Genomic DNA, 21,073 nt, shown 5'->3' with positions numbered 1-21,073 from the left:
AGTAAACACTGACGATAATTATAATGCAGTGGTGTTTATGAGTACATAATCAGGTGATTAGACTCTGTCTGTGTTTAGTGACTTAAGACTTTAAATGTAACTGTTAATTGCTCTTATGTTTATTAGTAACCTGTAAAAAGAGTCTGCTTGTGCTGCTTGTCTGATTTTTTCAATTTTACACATTGTCAACAATTAATTTGTTAGGCTATTTTATTATTATTTTATTATGGCTGCAGCAATAAATACCAGATAAGAGTGTATGATTGGTATTTCATACATTCATAAAAGGTTGCCCTTCACAACTTGGGAGTGCATAAGTGACCTGTTGAAACACACAAAGTCATTTTAAATGCTCTGACACTCCACTAAAGTAGTCAGAACTAATTTCTCATACATTTGGAGACAGTTTTAGACCATACTGAATCTTTATAAAGGAACCTTTCTGCCAAAATCTCACACTAAGAGGTAAAATTATCCATGAAGTACCCTCCCTAAAACAGCTCGCAGTGATATAGTTATCCACAGCATTGTTAATTTCACCTGACAGATGGCAGAAGTACTTGTTGAACAAATGGAGCAATTATACTTTTACACAGGGCCCTGGAAAATTTAATAAAAATGAATAAGCTGCAAAAATTCAACTGTGTTGAATTTAATTCAAATGAAGATTAAAGAGGGCCTTTCATGCTCATTTTCAATTTTATTTTTTAGATTGGTCAACTTCAAAAGCAGTTGAAAGCTGTAGCGGCATCCTGCTACAAGTTCTGCTCCTACATGTTCCGCCCCTGTCTTGCAGTCTACAGACAGACCCTTCTCTCGTGAGCATCTGTAAACACTGCTGTGGCTTTTCTTACAATGGCGTAGGTTCTGCCACATCAATTCGAGCCAGAGTCTGATCCTGAAAGTCAGAGCACTGGTACACTGGTGTGTACTTTGAGCTTTGTAACTATGCAGACTGTTTACATGCACGAAAAGCTACAAAACACACTAAAGGAAAGGGAAGAACCAGAAAAGTATAATAGGTTCTCTTTAAGAAAATCTTGCTAATCTCTTCTAGTTATAGTAGCACCAGTATCATCAATGGCAGTGACCCCGAGATTGTAAGGTCTGTCCTCTACCTGTCAACCTAATCCTAATAGAAATAGTGAAGTGGGTGTGAACATATTTTCATTTATGGCTGTCAGTCAACTGATTCAGATATAGATCATTGAACTAAATAATAATCTTACATGAGTCCCATAAAACTGTGATATTTACATTCCACATGTCTTACAAAATGCATATTGTCCCCTAGTTTTGACTTCTCAATGTAATCAAATTATGCATCACATACTGAAGAAATTCTGGTGGATTTTTCTTAGTATTCACTTGGGTAGACTGTTTAAATGTCAGTCTGCATAATCTGGTCTTTAATTTGAGGAGACTGTACTGGCTGATAATGCCGGGCAGTGCAGTCCACATACATAGTACTTAGAATCTAGTACTAGCAGTAAACACAATAATATTACTAACAGATTTGGGTGAAATGATCAGGACTCTGCAGGGATTTAGTTGCATTAAGCACATGTGGAACTACTTTGGGGAGACTGGAGGATAAAGTAATATATATTAGCATATGGTGAAATGGCATGGAGAGAGCCTCTGATAGAGATGAGCATGATGACGACTTTGTCAAACTGCCTGGGCAAGGGATTTGAGAGAAATAGCAAATAAAAGAGGGGACAGGGGGCAACTTTGCCATGTACTCCTCTCCAGGAGGAATAGAACAGAGGTTGTGTCTCTTGTCTGAACAGCTGTGGAAGGATTAACATACAACATCTGAACCATATGCATAAAGTGATCAAACCCAAATCTGTTATTTCTGCTGAAAGGTATTTCAACTTGATAAAGTCAAAAAGCCTATAGGAATTCTAAGTGATGACACCGCAAGGGTTTAATATGTGTATCAGATGGAGTAAGGATGGAGATGGAGTCTTAAGGATAACACTTTGCACATACACCTTGTGATCAGACCTGATGTCTGACAAAGGCCTATAACTATCCCATTCATAAGGATCTCTTTTTCCACTCAGCAACAGATCCGAGCTGTGTTTTGCTAAAAGTTTGGTAAAACTACAAACACTTTTATACAGCTCTGTTCTTCAGAGAGCAACACACAGCAAGAGCAGAAGCCTGGAGGACCTGGTCAGCAGGCTGGCCAGTGGAGAATGAATCTAGTTAGCAGTGTATTCAGGTGTAAGCTGTGCTCGGTGGCCGAGTTGTGTGTGTGATCCCTGAAAAAGGCAGAAAGTGGTCAGGTTGGCTGCCAGAGAGACAGACCAAAGTGTTACAGTTTGTTTTGTTTTGTCTTGTTCTTTTTTTAACAGTAAAAGGGGGCAGTTCCCCAAGCTGTTGAGGACTGTGGTTGGGGGCGATTGTAGGTCGGGGTACAATAGCGGCCCCTGTCCCGCACTGCACAAAGGGCTGTCCATGTTGATTAGTGTAGGAGGGCTGGGTAATAGCTTATTATGCTCCTGCAGAGAGTGGCCCCTGGAGGAGTGCCAATTGAAGCCTAAGTCCAATTAAAGAAGAAAAGCACAAAACAGAGGGACAGAGGACATGGAGCAGTGACACACATTCCTCTACACTCCTCTCTCACTTTCACACTTTACCACTCAGTTCTCTCTGGCTCCACACCTGCTTGTTATCCAATGTTATCCCAGCGTTTTTTTTTGCCAGTTATGGTCAGTGATAATCGATGATTCTTGAGACCGATGCATAACAGTTATTTGTCAGTCAGTTTATCATCAGTTTATAAGTTAAATGTGCCTTATTGAATTACCTTAATTAGGGATGCATCAATATAATTTCTTTAAACTGAGAATGAGTCTGAGTACATGTTCTTAGTTTCCAGCCAATACTAAGTCCGATATCATACTGAGTAAACTACTTAGAATTAAGTACTTGTTAGTGTAAATGAGTGCAATGTACCTTAACAGTTAAATCATTAAAACCTAGCTGATTTTAACTGATTTTAAATTACGTGAATTAACTAGTTGTGTTACATTATTTACCTTTAGTTGAGTAGCACTGCAGTGGAGCGAGCGAGTTCAGTTCCATGTCAGAAAAGTGCTTCTGTGCAGCTGTAAGTAACATTTGATTCATAGTTTTGAATCCTGATCTCTTTCAACCACAGCACAGCGACAGCAGGAATCACATCCGAGGAGCTCACTCGTGGAGTTTTACGTCTTCTCAGAGTATCTTTTTTGGCTGGTTGAGCTGTAGCTCAAAGTCCTCTAAAACCTGACATAGAAATCTTAAAAATTTTGCTCTTTGGCGTCTTACACTGTACATTTGAATAGGCCATAGCGTAGAAAGCCCACGGTTTATGTACTCACACTGTACACAAATGTTCACTTCATTCAAAAGAACATGCTTTTCACCAGTACTGAGCAAAGAGAAACAGAGCAGTGCTGCTAACGCTGTGTACTGCAGCTAAAAGCCAGACAGACGGTGATGTACACAGTAGGACAATACGGTCTCTTTACAGCCTATTTTACCAAAAAAGTCAAAAATGTCGACTTTTCCACTGCCTCCATTTGCTGACCTACGTGTCTCCACCTGTATTGGGGAAGCTGCTGTGTTTGAGTGTTTAAAACAGGCTAAAATCACACTGTAAATCTGGCAGGAATCTGCCAAGGCAGAATGTTTAAAGTGATCAATAGCTTTATATCCAACCTCCACAGTGTCAGTAACACTTCTCTGTGTGAGCAGAGCCTCCTTCACTGTCAGGTTGAGTGGCTTGTTCATTAGTGCTGCAGTTGACACTTGGCTTACGTCGTATGGTATCGGCTGGTATCAGAAAGACAAATTGTGCTCTCTTTGAAATGAAATATATATTCTTTGAGCATAAACAATATCCACAACATGCTCAGAAAAACATATTGTGACTGTAATGTAACATAATCAATCATGATGATGATGATATGTTTTGCCCATCACAACTTAATGCATTTACAAGCTGCCAAAAATATCGATGCTTTTTACAGTATCTGTGTTGCAGATTAAGTGAATTAATTACATGACTGTAATTTAACTAATTGTGCATTATGATATGTGCTGTCATGCTACATCTGACAAGATCAAGTGATTATGGTTAGCATTATATACACTGCCTGCCTGGGAACATCTAACTTTCAACATGTTTTAAGTACAAGCCAGTGTGTTTTCTTTGTCAGTAACATATCACTGTTTTGAGAAAAACAGTGCAATACCTATAAATATATGTAAAAATATCTTTGTGAATAACTCCATATACCACCCCCTTGTTATGATGTTGGCACTCATCAGTGCTCAAACCTTTCAACATTTGAACACTATAACATACCCAATGTATTATTAAACAGCTGTTTGCAGAGGTTTTTTTTAGAAGTAACAGCACAGAAATTAATTATGAAAGAAGATGCTCCCAGCCTTTTACATATATACCCATTTCTGTGCAATCAATCAAGTACTTACCTGTGGGAGTGCATAAAGGCTTTAAAGAACAGGTATGCATTAATCAACACCTGTGTGAGGGCGTTTACTCTCAAAAGAGCTGCGCCTAAAGGATCACAACCTTCATCATGATGATTACACATTCACTGTAATTACCGTGGTAACCGTCTTAGTTCCAGCTGAGTGTTCAGTCTCAAGTGTTCAGTCTGCGGTCCTGTGGATTGAGCAGCATGTTCCTTTAGCTTGTCCAATGCTGCTGGTGCTGAACCAATTAAGATTTGGAAAAGGGGAAAAGGATCATCGTCACTTTGCCATGCAGTGATGACAAAGGGGAAAAGCACTGGAATAAAATCTGTTACGATTTTTTTATTTCGTCTCTCAAAATGGTGAATGTCGATCTTATATGCATGTATACAAATATTTAACCCCTTAAATCATAAAGTTCTTAAACCATAAGGTTATGTGACCCCAGTCTTCACTATCATAACTACATAACTTTCATAGTAGTTCCTTAGTAGCAACTGGACAATTCATAGAAGTGTTGATAAGTGATAAGTCTTGATTCTAATAACTAAATAAGTAGTTTTTTGTTTGAAGTGTTTTTAATAATGCAATCCAATTTGCTTCTCCATAGAACTTCCAGATCAAGTTGCTTTCGCTGTCTCTCTCTCTCTCTCTCTCTCTCTCTCTCTCTCTCTCTCTTTCTCTCTCTCTCTCTGTGCAGGTGTGAGCTCTGCTTTGTTGATCATAATCCTGTGCAGGAGAGCCGCTGAGTGTATTTGACTCTCCCCCAATCCTGTGCTGACCGTTTCCAAGGCGACCTCATGAGATCCGACAGGCGTAAAAATAATGACGGACACCTTGGCCGCTGCTGACCCGCCCTGACTCGCCCCCAACTCACTCACTCCACATGAGAGGTAACGCAACCACTTAACTGAGGCCCCGCGCACATATATACACACAGGACACACACACACACACACGCACACACACACACACACACACACACACACAAATATTCTTCCTGTTGTTCTCCATCAGGAGGGGTTCCCTTCCTTCAAAAAGGTTGTTTTTTGCTGGACAAGGACATCATTAACTTCAGATGTACAGAACAAACAGTCTCTGGACTGCTATAGCCCTGCAATGATGTTGCCATTGCTACATCAGAGTAACACATGCTGTCCCCTGTACCGTTCTTTATGTCATATGGTCATTCAGCACCTGGTCCTGCCCTGCTTCACTCTTGACTTGCAGTATTTCAGCCTAAAGGAAATCCAAAAAGAGAACAATGATACTTCAGTTCCTATGCTGATGGATGCTGGATGTACTAAGAGGCTCCACAGCAGTTTGTTACTCTGTACTTTTTGAACTGGTAATTTTTCACTTTCACTGTCCTACTATTGTATCTATTCAAAACTGATTACAACTTATCTACTCTATCCACCTCTGCCCCTGCGATATCTTCAGAATTCAATCTATATGGGTATCCTGACTGTAAATAGCATGAAAGCACTGAGGTCCAGACCTTGGCAGTTTTAGAGGGATTTCATAAAATTCAATGTGGAAACTGCAACATCCTAATAACGCGGCAGCCTACCATGCAGGCTTCCATCCCAAAATTACCTAGTCAGCAGAAGAGCAAAGGATATCTTTGTCACATGACTGGTTCTCAGTTGACATTGGAATAGCTGTGGTTTAACCATAGACTTAACTGCCCGCTATGTTTATCTCTGTACGAGATGCTGCACCGTCCAGAGTGACTTCTGGAGATGCAGCACCAAGGTTGAGAGGGTTACTTTAAAAACGTGTTCCGGTACAGTTTAATGATTACATGCAGTGTGCGAAATACCCCTTGGTATTTGGGGGGTCCCATGTTGGCTGGCTAGTTCAGCATTAGTTGCTGGCTCACTTGCCGACACTGATGCTAGCTTTAATGACAACAAAACATTTGGTTTAACAATTTCTCTTTTAGAAATGCTCTTTTCTAGTTCTAAATGTGGTCTTCCACACATAACCTGACATCTTACACATCTCCTCTTTTGTCTTCAGTTTGAGAAAGAAGTAACCATTTCCACTGGTCTCTTGGGAAATTGGGCAAGTTTTTAGACTTACCAGTATGCTATGACATATTGTAAAGTTTTTCAGTGGTATCCCTGGACATAGTTACAGTTGCTAGGCCATGAAGGACAAATTGGGTGAGCCAGTTTGCTACAGCGCCACCCTGAGGCAAACCAGTACTGCATCTCTAGTTAGTTAAGAATACCAAAGACAAAAGCTCGCCGATTGTGGGTGAAGCCAGTTTTTTCCTATTAGACAGTATATTGTCCTAATGAGTTTATTTTCAAGGACCCCCAGAATTTTGATTTTGAGACATTCAGGGGGTCAGTGAAGTTAAGTAGGGGGTCCTGGACCACCCTAGGACCCCCTGTATTTTGCATCTTAGTTAAATGTTTAAAAATATGTGACCAAATCCAAAGGATTACTAAATTAATGTAATCTGATTACTTTCCATCATTTTGGATGACTTGTCATTTTAAAGTAATATTAAACAATGACAAGTTTAAACAAATTTCCATAAGATGTCTTTAAACAAGGCTAATAAGAAAACAGTTTTATGAAACAAATGACATAGTTTACTTTTAGATAACTGCCAAAACTATGCCAGTGGTGCAGCCAGAACTTTATTTTAGGTGGGAAGGTTGGGACACCATTTAGGAAGTACTATGTCCCAGAGACATTGCTCTAATGAGGTTGGCAACCAAGAACCAGCCAGCTGGCCTACTTCACTGTAGCTTTCACAATCAGAGAAAAAAAATGTAAAGCCATAGATGTCTGGGGCAAATTTTCTCTTAATTCTTTGCAGTTTCTTTGCCACAGTCAGCTGTGCCTCATTGATTGACTAAACGTTGCCATGTGGATAGCATTATGGATGGATGAAAAAGGGCAATGAATTGATGAAAAACATAAAGGACAAATTAGACACTTGTAATCGGCATAAAACACATACCATTGTATGAAAAGTTTCAATGCCCATGGTCAAAAATGTTTTGTTGATTTTCTAAGTGAAAATAAGTTAACATATCCTCTACAGAGAACACACTTAAATGTACACATGTTAGTCATTTCTATTTATTTGGAAAAAATAAACCATAAAAAAGTTGGACAGGCCACATTTTATGTTTTTACTTTTTCCCAATGTTAAATTCAGCAAGTAAACAGTAATTGTGTATTGCAATGTGCAGAAGTGTTTTCTCTGTAGAGGATGTGTTCTCTTATTTTCACTAAGAAAACATACATATTCACGTGAATAATTTGACTGCTGAGACCAAGAAATCAGCAGTCTATTCACAATGTGATGTTGGTCACTTTTGTTTGTCTTAGTTACGGCCCTATTGCATATTAATAACTGGCGAGAGGAAAATGTACTGAAAGTCTTTCTTGAGTCTTTCTTTCGTGACAGTTTTTCATTTCATGAATTAATTTAATAATCCATAGACGCACAACATGCAAATGAAAAAATAGTGCTTTGAATTTACATAATTCAAATGTGTCAAGTGGTTGCAAATGAATTAAATGTAGTACATGACCAGAATTATTGCCAAAACGAGTAAACCTAAAGAATGCAGTTGTTGAATCAAAGCAGCTAAAATTCATTTAACCCCTTAAACTGTAGGCTTATTATTAATTTTAACACTTATTATTCAGTATCTGCTATAACTCATTTAGTAGCTACTATAAAAATGTAAGATATGCAGTTATGAGTGAGAAATTGAAGTGTGGACCTACTGACAGGTTCTTAGAGCTTAAGGGCTTAAATTCTGTGAATTCTGTGAATGTATTCTCTGAATCATGAATGGAGTTCAGGAATATAGAGTTATAGAGTTAGAGTTCAGAAGATCTTTTCATAATTTAGTATTTTTTATAAATTGTAACGTACAATTTAAGATCCAGCTCACATTTAAGAAAACATAAGAACTTGATAGTGAAATCTTAGAAAAAAAGTTATTTTTCTTAAAAGAGTTCTTCCAATAGAAAGTAATACAAGCTAAGATTGCCAAAACAAGCTTAAAATAAAGACTGCCAAAACAAGTCAAAAATGTTATAGCTCAGAGATTACAGCTAGGCAGTGTGAGATCATCACTTTGAACGCTCTCTGTGATAAGTACAGTGATCTTAACACAGCAGCGGTTTCGGGAAACTGGACCGTGGTCCAAACAGCATGACACATGGTGTGCGTGTGTGAGTAAGGTGTGGGGGTCTATCTCAGGCCCAGACAGCGCTGAGTGCTGTGCCGTGCTGAGGTGGGCCGTTACTCTGTGCTTAGCATTAGGAAAGCGATGTAATACTTTAATTACAGCCCTTTATCACTCACTCCACAGCTCTCATATTTCCCTTCTCTCAAACGTGTAGCAGCTCGTTTACAGCAGACTGCAGGAGCATCTCTGTGCTGCATCCAACAAACACACACGCAAACACACACACACACACACACCGGGACTTCACACTGACTGCACTGTAAAAGGTTTTACAAAGTTAAAGTAAATCATATTCAAATAACATGAGGTTTTGAAACACTTGAGGTTGTGATCAATGAAATCTGGTTTCTATTTTATCTAAATTATACTAAGGACTTGATTTCTGCTTTTATATTTTTAAAGCAGGATGTTACATTCAGTGAAAGACTCACTAAATCCAGTAAGTTGAAAAATGTGCAAATGAGTGTAGGATAGCAGAAATTAAAAGACAGGGAACAAACCTAAATATGGCATCTTTGTACAATACACTTATATGTTATCATTATAATATTATACACACACACAGACACATCTATCTATCTATCTATCTCTCTCTCTCTCTCTCTATCTCTCTCTCTCTCTCTCTCTCTCTCTCTATATATATATATATATATTTATATATATATATATATATATATATATATATATATATATATATATGTGTGTGTATGTATATATTCCTATTTCATGAGGAATGGACTAAAACAAATGGCCCAAAATGACTTGGTAAAACTTCTGGTTCCATTGACTTACATTAAAAGTACAGTATGTTTTTCCTTCTCCTGTAAAGTTCTCAATTTGGAGATATGAATTTTTTTTTTCAACAGCAGCGATATATATATATATACACACATATACATATACATACACATATTATATTACTACTCCGCAGCTTCATAGATTTCAACTAATTTATAGCTGTAGGAAAACATACCATCGCTGTCCAAAGAAAACCATGTATCTCCATTTTCGTCAGGTTTTTTTTTTACATCATTTCAATACACCAGTTGTCTTTTACGTCTTGTGAAAATTTCACGATGAATGGACCAATAGAAATGCCCTAAAATCACTTGAAATAAAATTTCTTTGCATTAACTTACATTGAAAAGAAAGAGTGTTTTTGCCTTCTCCTGTAAAGTTACTATTTTGGAGATTTCTTGTTTTTCTTTGGACAGCAACGATATTTTAGATGTGTCCAGAATGATGAACAGAGCTGTAGATGATTCCATACTGATTGAGAAAGATCAACATTGTTCAGTTTTAATGCAACTAACATGATGGCAGATAACTTAAGAAATTCCAGTATTACTGTAGGTAGATAATTCCAGTATATTATTTGACACAGAATAAAGCATTTTAAAATATCTTCTGGTGCCTAATATATGGTAATTCAGTCTACAATGTATAAGCAAGTTATGTATTGAATAAAACATCAGCAGTTGTTTATACGAAAAGTGATTCTAGACTTTTGAACTGTACTGTATATCGTACAAATCAGTTCTCTAATATCTGTACACATAATGTGATATTTTCAGATCAAAATGCTCAGAAATGTTACCTACACAATCTTGATATATAGACAGTAATGAATGTGAAATAACTTCAGAATATCCCAACCCGCTCGCCTCAGTGAATTCTGCCTGTCCTGTAAATTATGTATCGTCAGCTTGGGGAAGAAAGTAACTGCCCTATATGATTGTGAAGTGCACAGAGAGGGCCTCAGGGTTATCCTGGGACAAGCTTTTGACAGCTAAGAATGGAGGGGACACTAAAATAGGTGCTGAAGGTCAGCCACGCTGGTCCACTCGGGCCCTCACTAATTGAGGACTTCACACTTGGCAGTGGACCAAAGGGCTCAGTGGAAAAAGGGGCCCCACATGCTGTCCGTACAGAAAAAACAAGATCTTACTACGAAGCACTACAGCTAAGTATTGCTTTAGTAGAACATCTGTGCTCCTGGGAAGGTATGAAGAGAACATCGACAAGAAACTGTCAGCAATGTTCCTTCTTTACGTGACATTACAGACATTTTGTAACAGCATCTTCACACTGGTCACCACAACTAAAGCGGTTCTCAGAGCAAGGCGTTTGTGCTGCTTTCGTGTTGTACCGTGTTAGAGCTTCGCAGAGCCGGGGGTGGGGGCAGACGAGTAATGATGGGGATATTCCACTGTGTAATCCTTACTTTGAGGAGAGTCTTCCTGTGAGGTAAATGTTAGACACTGCCTTTGTGAATCAATCTCTCTCTTTCTCTCTTTCCCTCTCTCTCCCTCTCTGTGGAACCCGCTACTTCTTCGCCATCTCCTGGGTGGCACTACCCTTCTACTTCAGGGAATTTCTTACTGGGAGTTTTCTCCTAATCTCCAAACGACCAGTTGGGTTCTTCCCAGCATTTATGCAAACAGTCCTAAAGAAGGCAAGACAAAAGGAGGAAGGTAACCTCCTTTATTTTTTACTGTCTTTCAGTCTAGGTCTCTCACTCTCTCTCTCTCCTCTCTCCTTAGCTTGGCTGCTCTGGTATATGTGGATTGGCATGACAGACGCAGAACAATAATGCCATTGTTTCTTTGGCTCTCTGTAATAAGACTGAGGCTTCAGCCATGCTATCTGTGCTGAGGGTTTGGCCCTCCACCAGAAAGAATACATCTCTCTCTCTCTTTCTCTCTCTCTCTCTCTCTCTCTCTATCTCTCTCTCTCTCTCTCTCTCCTTCTCTCTCTCTCTTGCTCTCTTTCTCTCGTCCAGCAAAGGAGGCTGACCCGTTCGCACACTGTATCATAAGCAGAATCTGCCAGAAATGGCACACACGAAAATAATAATTATTGCTTAACCAGAAAGCGGCCTCTTCACATATCCGTTTTTGCAAGCAAGGATAATAGAGGAGAAGGAAGAGGAAGATCACATCAGTCTCAGGTCTAAATGGAGATGAATAGAAGATTTAGCTTAGAACTGAGCCGAATCAAGTATAACCTCTTACCTGACCTTATTGATTGACTTTGACCTGTTTTAAAAGCACATTAAAAGACTAATCTATCTATCTATCTATCTATCTATCTATCTATCTATCTATCTATCTATCTATCTGTCTGTCTGAGTCATGTATCTTGTACTTGCCTTTTGGCAATATATGATAAAATAAGCAGCAACATCATAATTATATTATGAAGAATACAAAATCTTCTGCAACTGTTTATCTATTCAGCTCAACACAATGTGATTCCATCTCTCTAAGTGCTTCCTTTGCCTTCACACGACGTTATAATATAAATTAAATTGTAATGCAAGAAATAAAAGACTGAGGGTAATTAAGTTGTACATGAAAGCAGTGTATTGATGCTACAACTATGTTTAAAGCTATTTCTGAGTTGTCCTCTGTGGTGATTATACCAATTATGGCTACAGGGTGTAACCAGTTCACTTAGACTGTGTTTGAAATTGTGCAGGTGTGACATAAACTATTATCACTGAAGAGCAGCTTCTTTATAGCCTAGTTCTAATTTTCATTCTATAAATCACATCAAAGGCACGATGTTAGCAATGTGTGTGAAATTCAGTGTCCTGATCATTTATGGTAGACATGTAAAGATTTTATTTACCACAGTGTTACTGGTGCTGATTTGAGCTGATCTAATGAACTCAAAGCCAAACCTGAAGTCAGTTTTGCTCACACATTTTCATTCCAGTGTCATGATCGACTCCACCAGCACAAATAAAAATACTGATTCAGTTTCCTTAAAACTCAAGAGTGATAATGTCACTTATTTATTAACAGTGAGTTTCTGTATTTGGGATATTTATGCATAGCAAGACTGTAGTTTAAGATTATTTTTATAGCTGAAATGAGAAGATAAAAAACATCTAAGAACTGCAGTTTGTAAGTTTAGATTTTTTTTTTAAATTCTACATCCATGAAAAGTACAAAAGGATTCTACAAAGTCAGAGAAAACTATGCAAATAAACATAATAAGAAAAATTATACAAAGACTTTTGAGGATTAAGAGAAGACATTTTGATGTTGTCATTTTCTTCAAAGGGATTAAATTCTTTGCACTTTAATACGTGGATGATGAAGCTGAAGGTCAGCTGAAGGAGTTAGTGGCACTTAGCATTTTACACTCTTAAAAATAAAGGTGCCCAAAATGGGTTCTTTGGAGAAATGCCATAAAAATTTACAGAACCTTTGATGGTCCTTCAGTGAACAATTTGGATGGAGAAAAACTTCCACGATAACAGTTTTTCCTACACCGTACGGCCAAACTTAGGACCATTTAAGGACCTTTACTTTTGAGAGTGCATGTCAAAATACTTTTCTCTTCATAACTTACTATAATCCCAATAGAAAATATAGCTTTCTCTACTAAAACGGACTGCAAAAATACATAATTTAATATAAATAGTTTAAAAAATACCTGTATATAATTTACAAAAAAATGCACAATAAAACGAGTGGAGATAAAGAGGGACTCTGAGATGGGTTCCTCTGCATTCAACACCATCAGCATGTTTCATTTTAGGTCAGTGGTTCCTGATCACGTGTTACATTTTACACTTCTTCTGCTCTAACACAACCACTGCAGCTCAACAAGGGCTTGTTAATAAGCTGTGCATTTGAATCAGGTGCGCTAGAGCAGGAGAACACTAAAACATGCCAAACAAACAAAAACTGTCTCAATGTTCCTCACATATCCAGTCAACCACTTCATCACTGCGAAATCCCCTGTAATAAATGGACACTGTATCTATTTTAGGATATGCACTGAAAATTTGAATTCACTTGATTCAAATGTACATCAGTTCAACATGAATAAAACAGATCACATCAGCACTGTTATTACCGAAAGGCAGTGAATAGAATGACAATGACTGCGCTCATATTTTATACATTATTCAGTGGAACTGATGTTCACATAAACCAAGAAAATTCAGTGTGATTTCTGTTTGTGTATGAAAACCCAACAAGCAAGGTGACTTTTCCAAACTGCACATACAACCTTCACTGAGCTCATCTCATTAGATGTATTTGTAATAACGCTTAAAAAATATAGGTGCCAAAGTAGGTTCTTTGGAGCCACGCCACGGAAGAACCACATTTGGTTCCCTAAAGAGCCCTTCAGTGGAGTTCTTTAAAGAACTACTTTTATGGTTTTTTGGATGTGTGAAAAACACACTACATATTATAGTTATTAATTGAATCTGTACATACACTGTTAGAAATAAAGGTACTGATCAGGTACATTTTTCATTTATCAAGGTACAAACAATGTAAATGTGCCCTCAAAGGTACAACAGTGGTTTTAAGGAATAATTGTGTAGCTTAAATCCGTTTTTCACAGGTGAAAAATACATATTTGTGCCTTTTCATAACCTAATAAAAAGCCTGGAGACGAGACGGGGTGTGTGGAGTCAACACAACTTGGAAAATATAATTTCAATGTGTTATGGTACAGTTATTTTCCCTGACTAAAGGTACTGAGATGTACCCTTGAGGGTACCACCCTAGTGACGAGAGGGGTACAGTGACAGTTTACTACCTTTATTTCTGAGAGTGTAATGTAAAGGTTTAAACCAATTAAAGATATTTTTACCTAGAATGCTAATTTAGGCTAAGAACCGTTTAGGAATCTTTATTTTTCAGAGTGTTGGTCTGTATCTACTCCCTGTTGGGCCTCTGCTCTGATGGTAGTAATGGTTGACGCACAGTGCTGAAACGCTCTTTAAGCTCTCCCCCCACGCCCCCCAGTCCCGGTGTTCCCCCCTCATGTGCCCGTTGAGGTATCATAACTCCGTGCCCTCGCGCGGGTAGATCAGGCTGTTCACGCTGAAGCCGTTGTAAAAATGTCCGCTGAAGTGTCCTGCGCTCTGCGCTCCTGCCGTAAACGCGCCGTGGTGCGCGCTCCTGGCCGCGTGCGCGCTCTCGTGCTGCTCCCCCACTGGCGCGTGCTCGGGCTGGTAGGCGCCGATGTTGCGGCTGGAGAGCTCGCTGAGGAGTCCGAGAGAGCCGTGTCTGACCGCGGAGGAGGAAGAGGAGGAGGAGGAGGAAAGTCCGGCCACTGTGCTAAAGAAGCCGGCCAGGCAGGGGGCGGGGGGGCCGCGCGGAGCCTCGCCAGCGGCGTCCGCTTCAGGAGGAGAGGGGGCGGGCAGGGAGGGAGACAGAGAGCCGCTCAGAGCCGCAACAGATCGACTGTCATCCGCCTTAGAACCGCCGCTCGAGTCCGACCTGCGCTTCCGCTTCCTCCGGAAGTTGCCGTTGTCGAACATCTTCTCGCAGTTGGGGTCCAACGTCCAGTAATTTCCTTTTCCTTTAGGAAATAAGTCAATCAGTCAATCAGTTAATGAGTCAATCAATCAATCAATCAATCAATCAATCAGAATGAATAAAATGCCTAAATAATATTAAATGTTTAATTAAAACAATATATAACTCAATTAAAACGCTGTTAATACTGTAATTATAGAAATACATTTAAATAAAATTAAAGAAGGATAAACATTTTTTTACGACATTTTGGTTAATGTTCGATGTATTTAGTTGTCACATCTCAGACAGATGTCTGAGTAAGTTTCTAACTCAAACAACAACTCAAAAAAAAAACTCAAAGTGAACCTGAAAGAAAACAAGAAGAAAACATAAACAGCAAACAAACAGACCCATCAAATACGTGCTCAAATACATTTCTGGCCCTGAATCTAAAAGATGTTATACTGGCATGAGAGAAAGAAAGAAAGAAAGAAAGAAAGAAAGAGAAGGAAGGAAGAAATGACACTGATGTCACGGCTAGTCCTGTACAATTGATATAAGTTCTGTTATAGAACCTAAACCAGCTCATTCACTAGACTATGACTATGAGTCCAGTGGTCAGATGAGCCGCTGTGTCCGGCGCTGACTGTCCGTGTTTCTATTAAAGCATTAACGAGCAGTCAGTGCGGCACTAACAGAGCGAATACGGGTGGGAAAAAAAAAACACTCATGCACGCGCCCTGCGCTCACCTGGGTCGTCCTCGTCGCGCGGCACCTTTTTGAAGCAGTCGTTGAGCGACAGGTTGTGTCTGATGGAGTTCTGCCAACCTGCCTTGCTCCTCTTGTAGAACGGGAAGTTGTCCGCCACGTACTGGTAGATCTGGCTGAGTGTGAGCCGCTTCTCGCGCGCGCTCTGGATAGCCATGGCGATCAGCGCCGAGTAGGAGTAGGGCGGGCGCACGAGCTTCAGCAGCTCCTCCTGACTCGCCACGGACAGCCAGCCCAGGTCAGGCGCACCGCTCAGGTATGGCCTCTGCGCTCCGTACGAAGGCACGAGCGGCGCGGGGGGAGCGCCCGGTCCTCCGCCCGCGTGCAGGTAGGAGGAGGCGGAGGGGGGCGGCGGCGGAGTCGCGGTGGGCCCGTTGAGCCACAGGTAGGGGCTCGCGGCGGGCGCGTAGTCACCCAGTCCGTAGGGCGTCACGCCCTGCTGGTGGTAGGAGAAGCCGTCGCAGTACGCGGCCACGTCCGCCGGTTCGTGCGCGCTCTTGGGCAGCGGCTGCAAGGCGGCCGGGTGGGCGGGGTGGTGGTGGTGATGGTGTGGGTGCGGTGGCGCCGCGTGCTGCAGCTGCGCCTCCATTGAGTTCATCACGCACACCGGACGGCGAGCGCGCGCGCTCGCGGAGCAGCGGGATCCGGGCTCCGGTACTCAGTGCGCGCGGAGCAACAAGTGGCGCGAGTTTCTCCGCCCGCGGTGGGCCTGTAGTGGTTTATAGAGGCGTTGCGCGCGAGGGACGGGGCTTGACGCGACCAATCAGTGAGGCTCTGCGTGTTGAGGGGGCGGGGTCACCGCGCGCATGGGAAAAGGTTCACTCGGAGCGTAATGACGGATCGGAGAGAGAAAACTAACCCACAGGACTCTGAACCACCGAGATACACAGAGTTTTATTAATGAGACTGTACAGTAGAGTCTGATGTGCTTCAGACGCTGTAGAGGATGAAACACAGGAGAGTCCGACTCTCTCAGGGCTGAGCTCATTTACAGGAGATGGTTTTAAATTACAGCGGACATCCTGTAAAATCCTCCTCCGGTTCAGATCGGTTCAGGATCCTGTCTGTATAATGAACTGTGTGGATGTTTCTGAACGTCATCGCTTCACTGTCAATAATCATTTTAGTTAGATTAATAATACGGGCACAGTTTGCGAACTTATCAACTGATACCTGTGACACAGCAGCAACAACAACAATAATAATAACAATAAAAATAATAACAACAATTATGACAACAATAACAATACTAATAATGTTGTTTTTTGTTGTTGGTATTAATAATAATAATAATAACAATAATAACAATAATAATAATAATAATAATAATAATAATAATGTTATTTTGTTGTTGATAACAACAGTAACAACAACAAAAACAACAATAATAATAATGATAATAATAATGTCATTATTTATTTATGGTATTTATTTGTTATTTTGTAATACAAATAATTGTTATTGTTGTTGATACTAATAAACAATTCAAAACATTTTTGCTTTGTTTCATTAACTTGTCATCGTTACTTTTTTTAAAACGTAAATGTCCTTTTCGTCACTGCTAATGTACAGTAAATTACAGTATGTATTATTGTTCCGTACTAAGTTGTTTCCAGCCTTCATTTCAGTCTTAAAAAACCCGGAGCTGATCTATACAGATTAAATCACAGATGAGTCTGAACTCTGACTTTATCGTTAACACATACTGTTTTGTTACCACAAATTAAGTGTGGTCTGAACTGGGCTATGTCACAAATAAAATAAATAAATAATAAATAAGATCACCGAGTAGGGAAGCATTTACATCGTCTTAAACCTGCTTTTTAAAAAGGTTTTTAACATCCGTCTCAGAGCGTTACTGTAATAATAATTATTATTACTAGAGGCTTTGCGGTGTTATAAACCGTCGTGTACTCTGCGCGCTGTTTTAACCAAGAACAGTATTTTAAAACTCCACACAGTTGCTGTCTCTACAGCACCGTAGGAATTTTTGATGAAAAGCATTTTTCATTTTTTTTATTTCGTGAATTCGTTAATTTGTAAATAAAAGACAAAGATACTCTTTATTCGTCATAGTTTTCTGCATTTGTTTTGAGAAAAACGGTCATCTGCATCACTGACGTTTCTACAGTGGGAATTTTCTGCAGCTTCAGGGAAAAATCTGCTCTTTTACTGCGTCCAAAGAGAAACGAGAGACGAAAAGAGAAAAAAGAAACCACTTTTTGGTATTAATGTTAATGTTAATAAGAGTGTACAGTAAGCAAACCGTCAGTGCTGTTTTATATTGAGTCATTTGAAAGTCAAAGCTAAATGAAATCTTGTCGCTCTGTTTGATGCCTCCTGTTCGCCTGCTAATGAAGACCTAATGAAGATCAGCTTCTCTCAGAACGTGTCTCAAACCGCTGTCTAAACAAAGCCGCTGCAGCTCTTTTCACTGATCGTCTGAATGACCACACAGCGCTCACCGGTGCTCTTATTTCTGTCCCTCCAATGTCCCAATCACGCGCTACTGCTTGGCGCCATCTCGTGGTAAAAACAGAGAATAACAGTCTTCAGGTGTAGGTGAGTCACTCTGGAAAAGGAAAGGACACCCTGAAGTAACCGCACAGCACTGCGCTGAACTTCAAAGTAAAGGGGGCTCGTGAGCTGTTTTGCTATTTATCAGTGACAGACAGCATTCCAACATGCACACAGCCAATGAGAAGTGAAGGAGCCCGTTTGAATGGTGCGTCATTGCACGCTAATGGTGGTTTATTACCTTTACTTTACCTTGATTTTACACTTGCTGTATATGTGAAAAAGATTGCATCTCTTTGTTTTGAAGAAGACAATTATTTAGGCACACATTTAATGTAAGTTACTTCTTAAAAAAGGTTTTTTAACCAAAACTATCAATATGTACAGTATATTTTCACACATTACTTAAAACATATCTAAGTGTACATTTTCTTTATGTCCATTCTTTGCTTTGAAAGCTTCCTCTGACCTTTCTGTAGACCTACTAAGAGACATTTGGATCCTCTCAGCTGTAATCTATGTATATTCTTCATCACATATAATTTCTAACTGTATCAGACTGCTTGGCCGTTTGTCACACTCTGCTGTTATCAGATTGCAGAGATTTCCTCTGATGTTGAAGTCAGCAGACTGAGAGGGCCATGGCAACATATTAACTTCTTTTCAGAGTGTTTCTCAGTTGGCTTTGCATTACATTTCTGATCATTGTTTTATTGCAGGATGGTAAAAAGCTCTTCTATAGAATCAGTAAATACTGAACTGCATTAATTCTGTCTTTCACTTTCTGCAGAGTTCTAGTGCCAGATAAAGACACACAGAACAGTAATGAGTGTCCACTGTGTCTGACTGTAGTAATGATGTTCTTCTCTTTATGAGCAGGGTTAACTTACTATACAATCTTTAGAACTCAGATTAGAGATCCACTTATTAACTGATGCCAATGACACAATGATAATAATAATAAAAACATAGAATAATAATAATAATAATAATAATAATAATAATAATAATAATAATAAATTCTTTGGCCACTTCTTCATAACTGATAGGCCAGTTTTGATTTCTGCAACAATCATAATAATCAAATCATTATGCAGTTTTATCATTATAATATTACACTTACGCAGTTCATTTAGTTCACTTATGCTCATTCTCAGCCTCACACTTAAGCACTAAACACACTTCTCTACATTAGACACAGAAATACATCAGTGCGTTTCCAGAGTCTGCATTTTGCACTGAAATTCGGAAAGTGTCAAAGGAAGGCCATACGAGTCAACTGAGAGTCAGTCACACAATACCAGTGAAGCTTCATTCGCTAATAAAGCCCAGGCCAAATAACCTTGGTCAAAAACGGTCAGCCACATGCATCAGTAGTGACATCTTTCTCTTTTTTCAATTATCAGAAGCTTACAACTGTCATAAACAAGTTAATTTCATTCACATGTAATCTTGACCCGTTCCTACTTCACTCCTTACGAAGGTTTTTGACTGTGTTTTAAGTATTGTAAACTGTTCTCTGTGAACAGATACTTTTCCAGATGCTTTTGAAAGTGCCCTCGTGAAGCCTCTACTAAAAAAGTGTAGCATGGTAATTTCTTTTAGACCAATTTCAAAACTTGTTTCTAAAATAAAGTCTTGGAAAGGTTGTTTTTAAACAATGAAATGTGTGTCTAATAACAAGCAAGTTATACGAGAAGTTTCAATCAGGTTTCTTGTTCTAAACATAGTACTGAGACAGCATTGGTTCATGTTGTCAGTGACCTCAGCACTGATGCAAAATCCTTCTGTTCTGGTCTTACTGGATCTTGTGCAATCTAATAATAAGTGCAGCTTCTGATAACATTCATAGCAAGATTGGGTGGGCCTCATATACACACTTTTAGAATGGTTTAAATCATATTTAGTTAATAGACAGTTCATGGTTTCACTGAGAAATCATTAATCAAGAAATTAACATTTCATGTGGAGTCCCCCAAGGTTCACTTTTAGGGTCTTTGGTTTTCTCTTGTACGTGTTACCTCTAGGTGGTGTCATTAGGAAACATGATATAAGTTTTCATAGCTATGCTGATGGCACGCAATTATACATTTCCATTCTTCCTGAAAATCAAGACTCTGTCGTGCGTCAGATATGCGTCAGAAATTTGCTACAACTAAATCAGGAAAAAACTGCATTACTGATCCTTGGGATTAAAATTCAGAGAAAGCTGTTTTGTAAGAAGCTTGGCTCTATGCCAAACCTGAAGTATGACACCTGGGTGTGTCTTAGACTTGGAGCTCTGTTTTATCCTGCATATAAACACAGTCAATAAAGTAGCTTGTAATCATTTGAGAAATATTGTTAAAGTTTGGCCTTTTCTATCTCAGAGAGACACACTTGCAGATGTCTCTTTATCGGGCTTCCTAAGAAAACAATGCATCTACAACTCATACAAAATGCAGCAGCACGTTTCCTAAGAAACATAAACATTTCTCTTTAATTTAACTTTTAATTAAAAGTCCACCTCTTTTTGGTATTTGTCTTTTCAATTTGATCTGTCTGTCTTATATGATTTTAAATGACTCATAGTTTCTTATATTACTGTTACGCTTAATCACCTGTCTGTAAAGCACTTCGAGCTGCCACCGGTATGAAAAGTGCTCTACACACTTAAGAAAGATGGTTAAGGCTAAAGGGTTATTTAGTAAAGAAAATGGTTTGATATAGAACCATGAACACTTAGAACTCTTTGCATGATAAAGGGGTTCTTTGCTTCATTAAATAGTTCAGAGCACTCAC

At 39.3% G+C, this 21,073-nt stretch overlaps 1 protein-coding gene across 1 annotated transcript; it reads right to left on the bottom strand.

Annotated features, from left to right (window-relative positions):
• Nucleotides 1-14,544: 14,544 nt before the first annotated feature.
• Nucleotides 14,545-16,373, bottom strand: foxi2 (forkhead box I2). The gene is made up of 2 exons (XM_036573421.1): nt 15,758-16,373; nt 14,545-15,068 (listed from the first exon to the last, which is right to left on the bottom strand). Exons 1-2 carry the CDS (start codon nt 16,371-16,373, stop codon nt 14,545-14,547), a joined length of 1,140 nt encoding a protein of 379 aa, XP_036429314.1.
• Between the last annotated feature and the right edge of the window lie 4,700 nt (nt 16,374-21,073).

This window comes from Colossoma macropomum, unplaced genomic scaffold, assembly GCF_904425465.1.
Source record: "Colossoma macropomum unplaced genomic scaffold, Colossoma_macropomum, whole genome shotgun sequence".
NCBI classification, from domain to species: domain Eukaryota; kingdom Metazoa; phylum Chordata; class Actinopteri; order Characiformes; family Serrasalmidae; genus Colossoma; species Colossoma macropomum.
Note: the sequence above shows the minus strand (reverse complement) of the source record. Positions and strands in the feature narration are given on the sequence as shown.

Excerpts from the sequence above, each read along its gene's own strand:
- foxi2 (XM_036573421.1), bottom strand. The coding sequence starts at position 16,373 with ATGAACTCAATGGAGGCGCAGCTGCAGCACGCGGCGCCACCGCACCCA. Across the intron at positions 15,069-15,757 it reads GCGCGACGAGGACGACCCAG|GAAAAGGAAATTACTGGACG; the intron begins GTGAGCGCAGGG and ends TATTTCCTAAAG.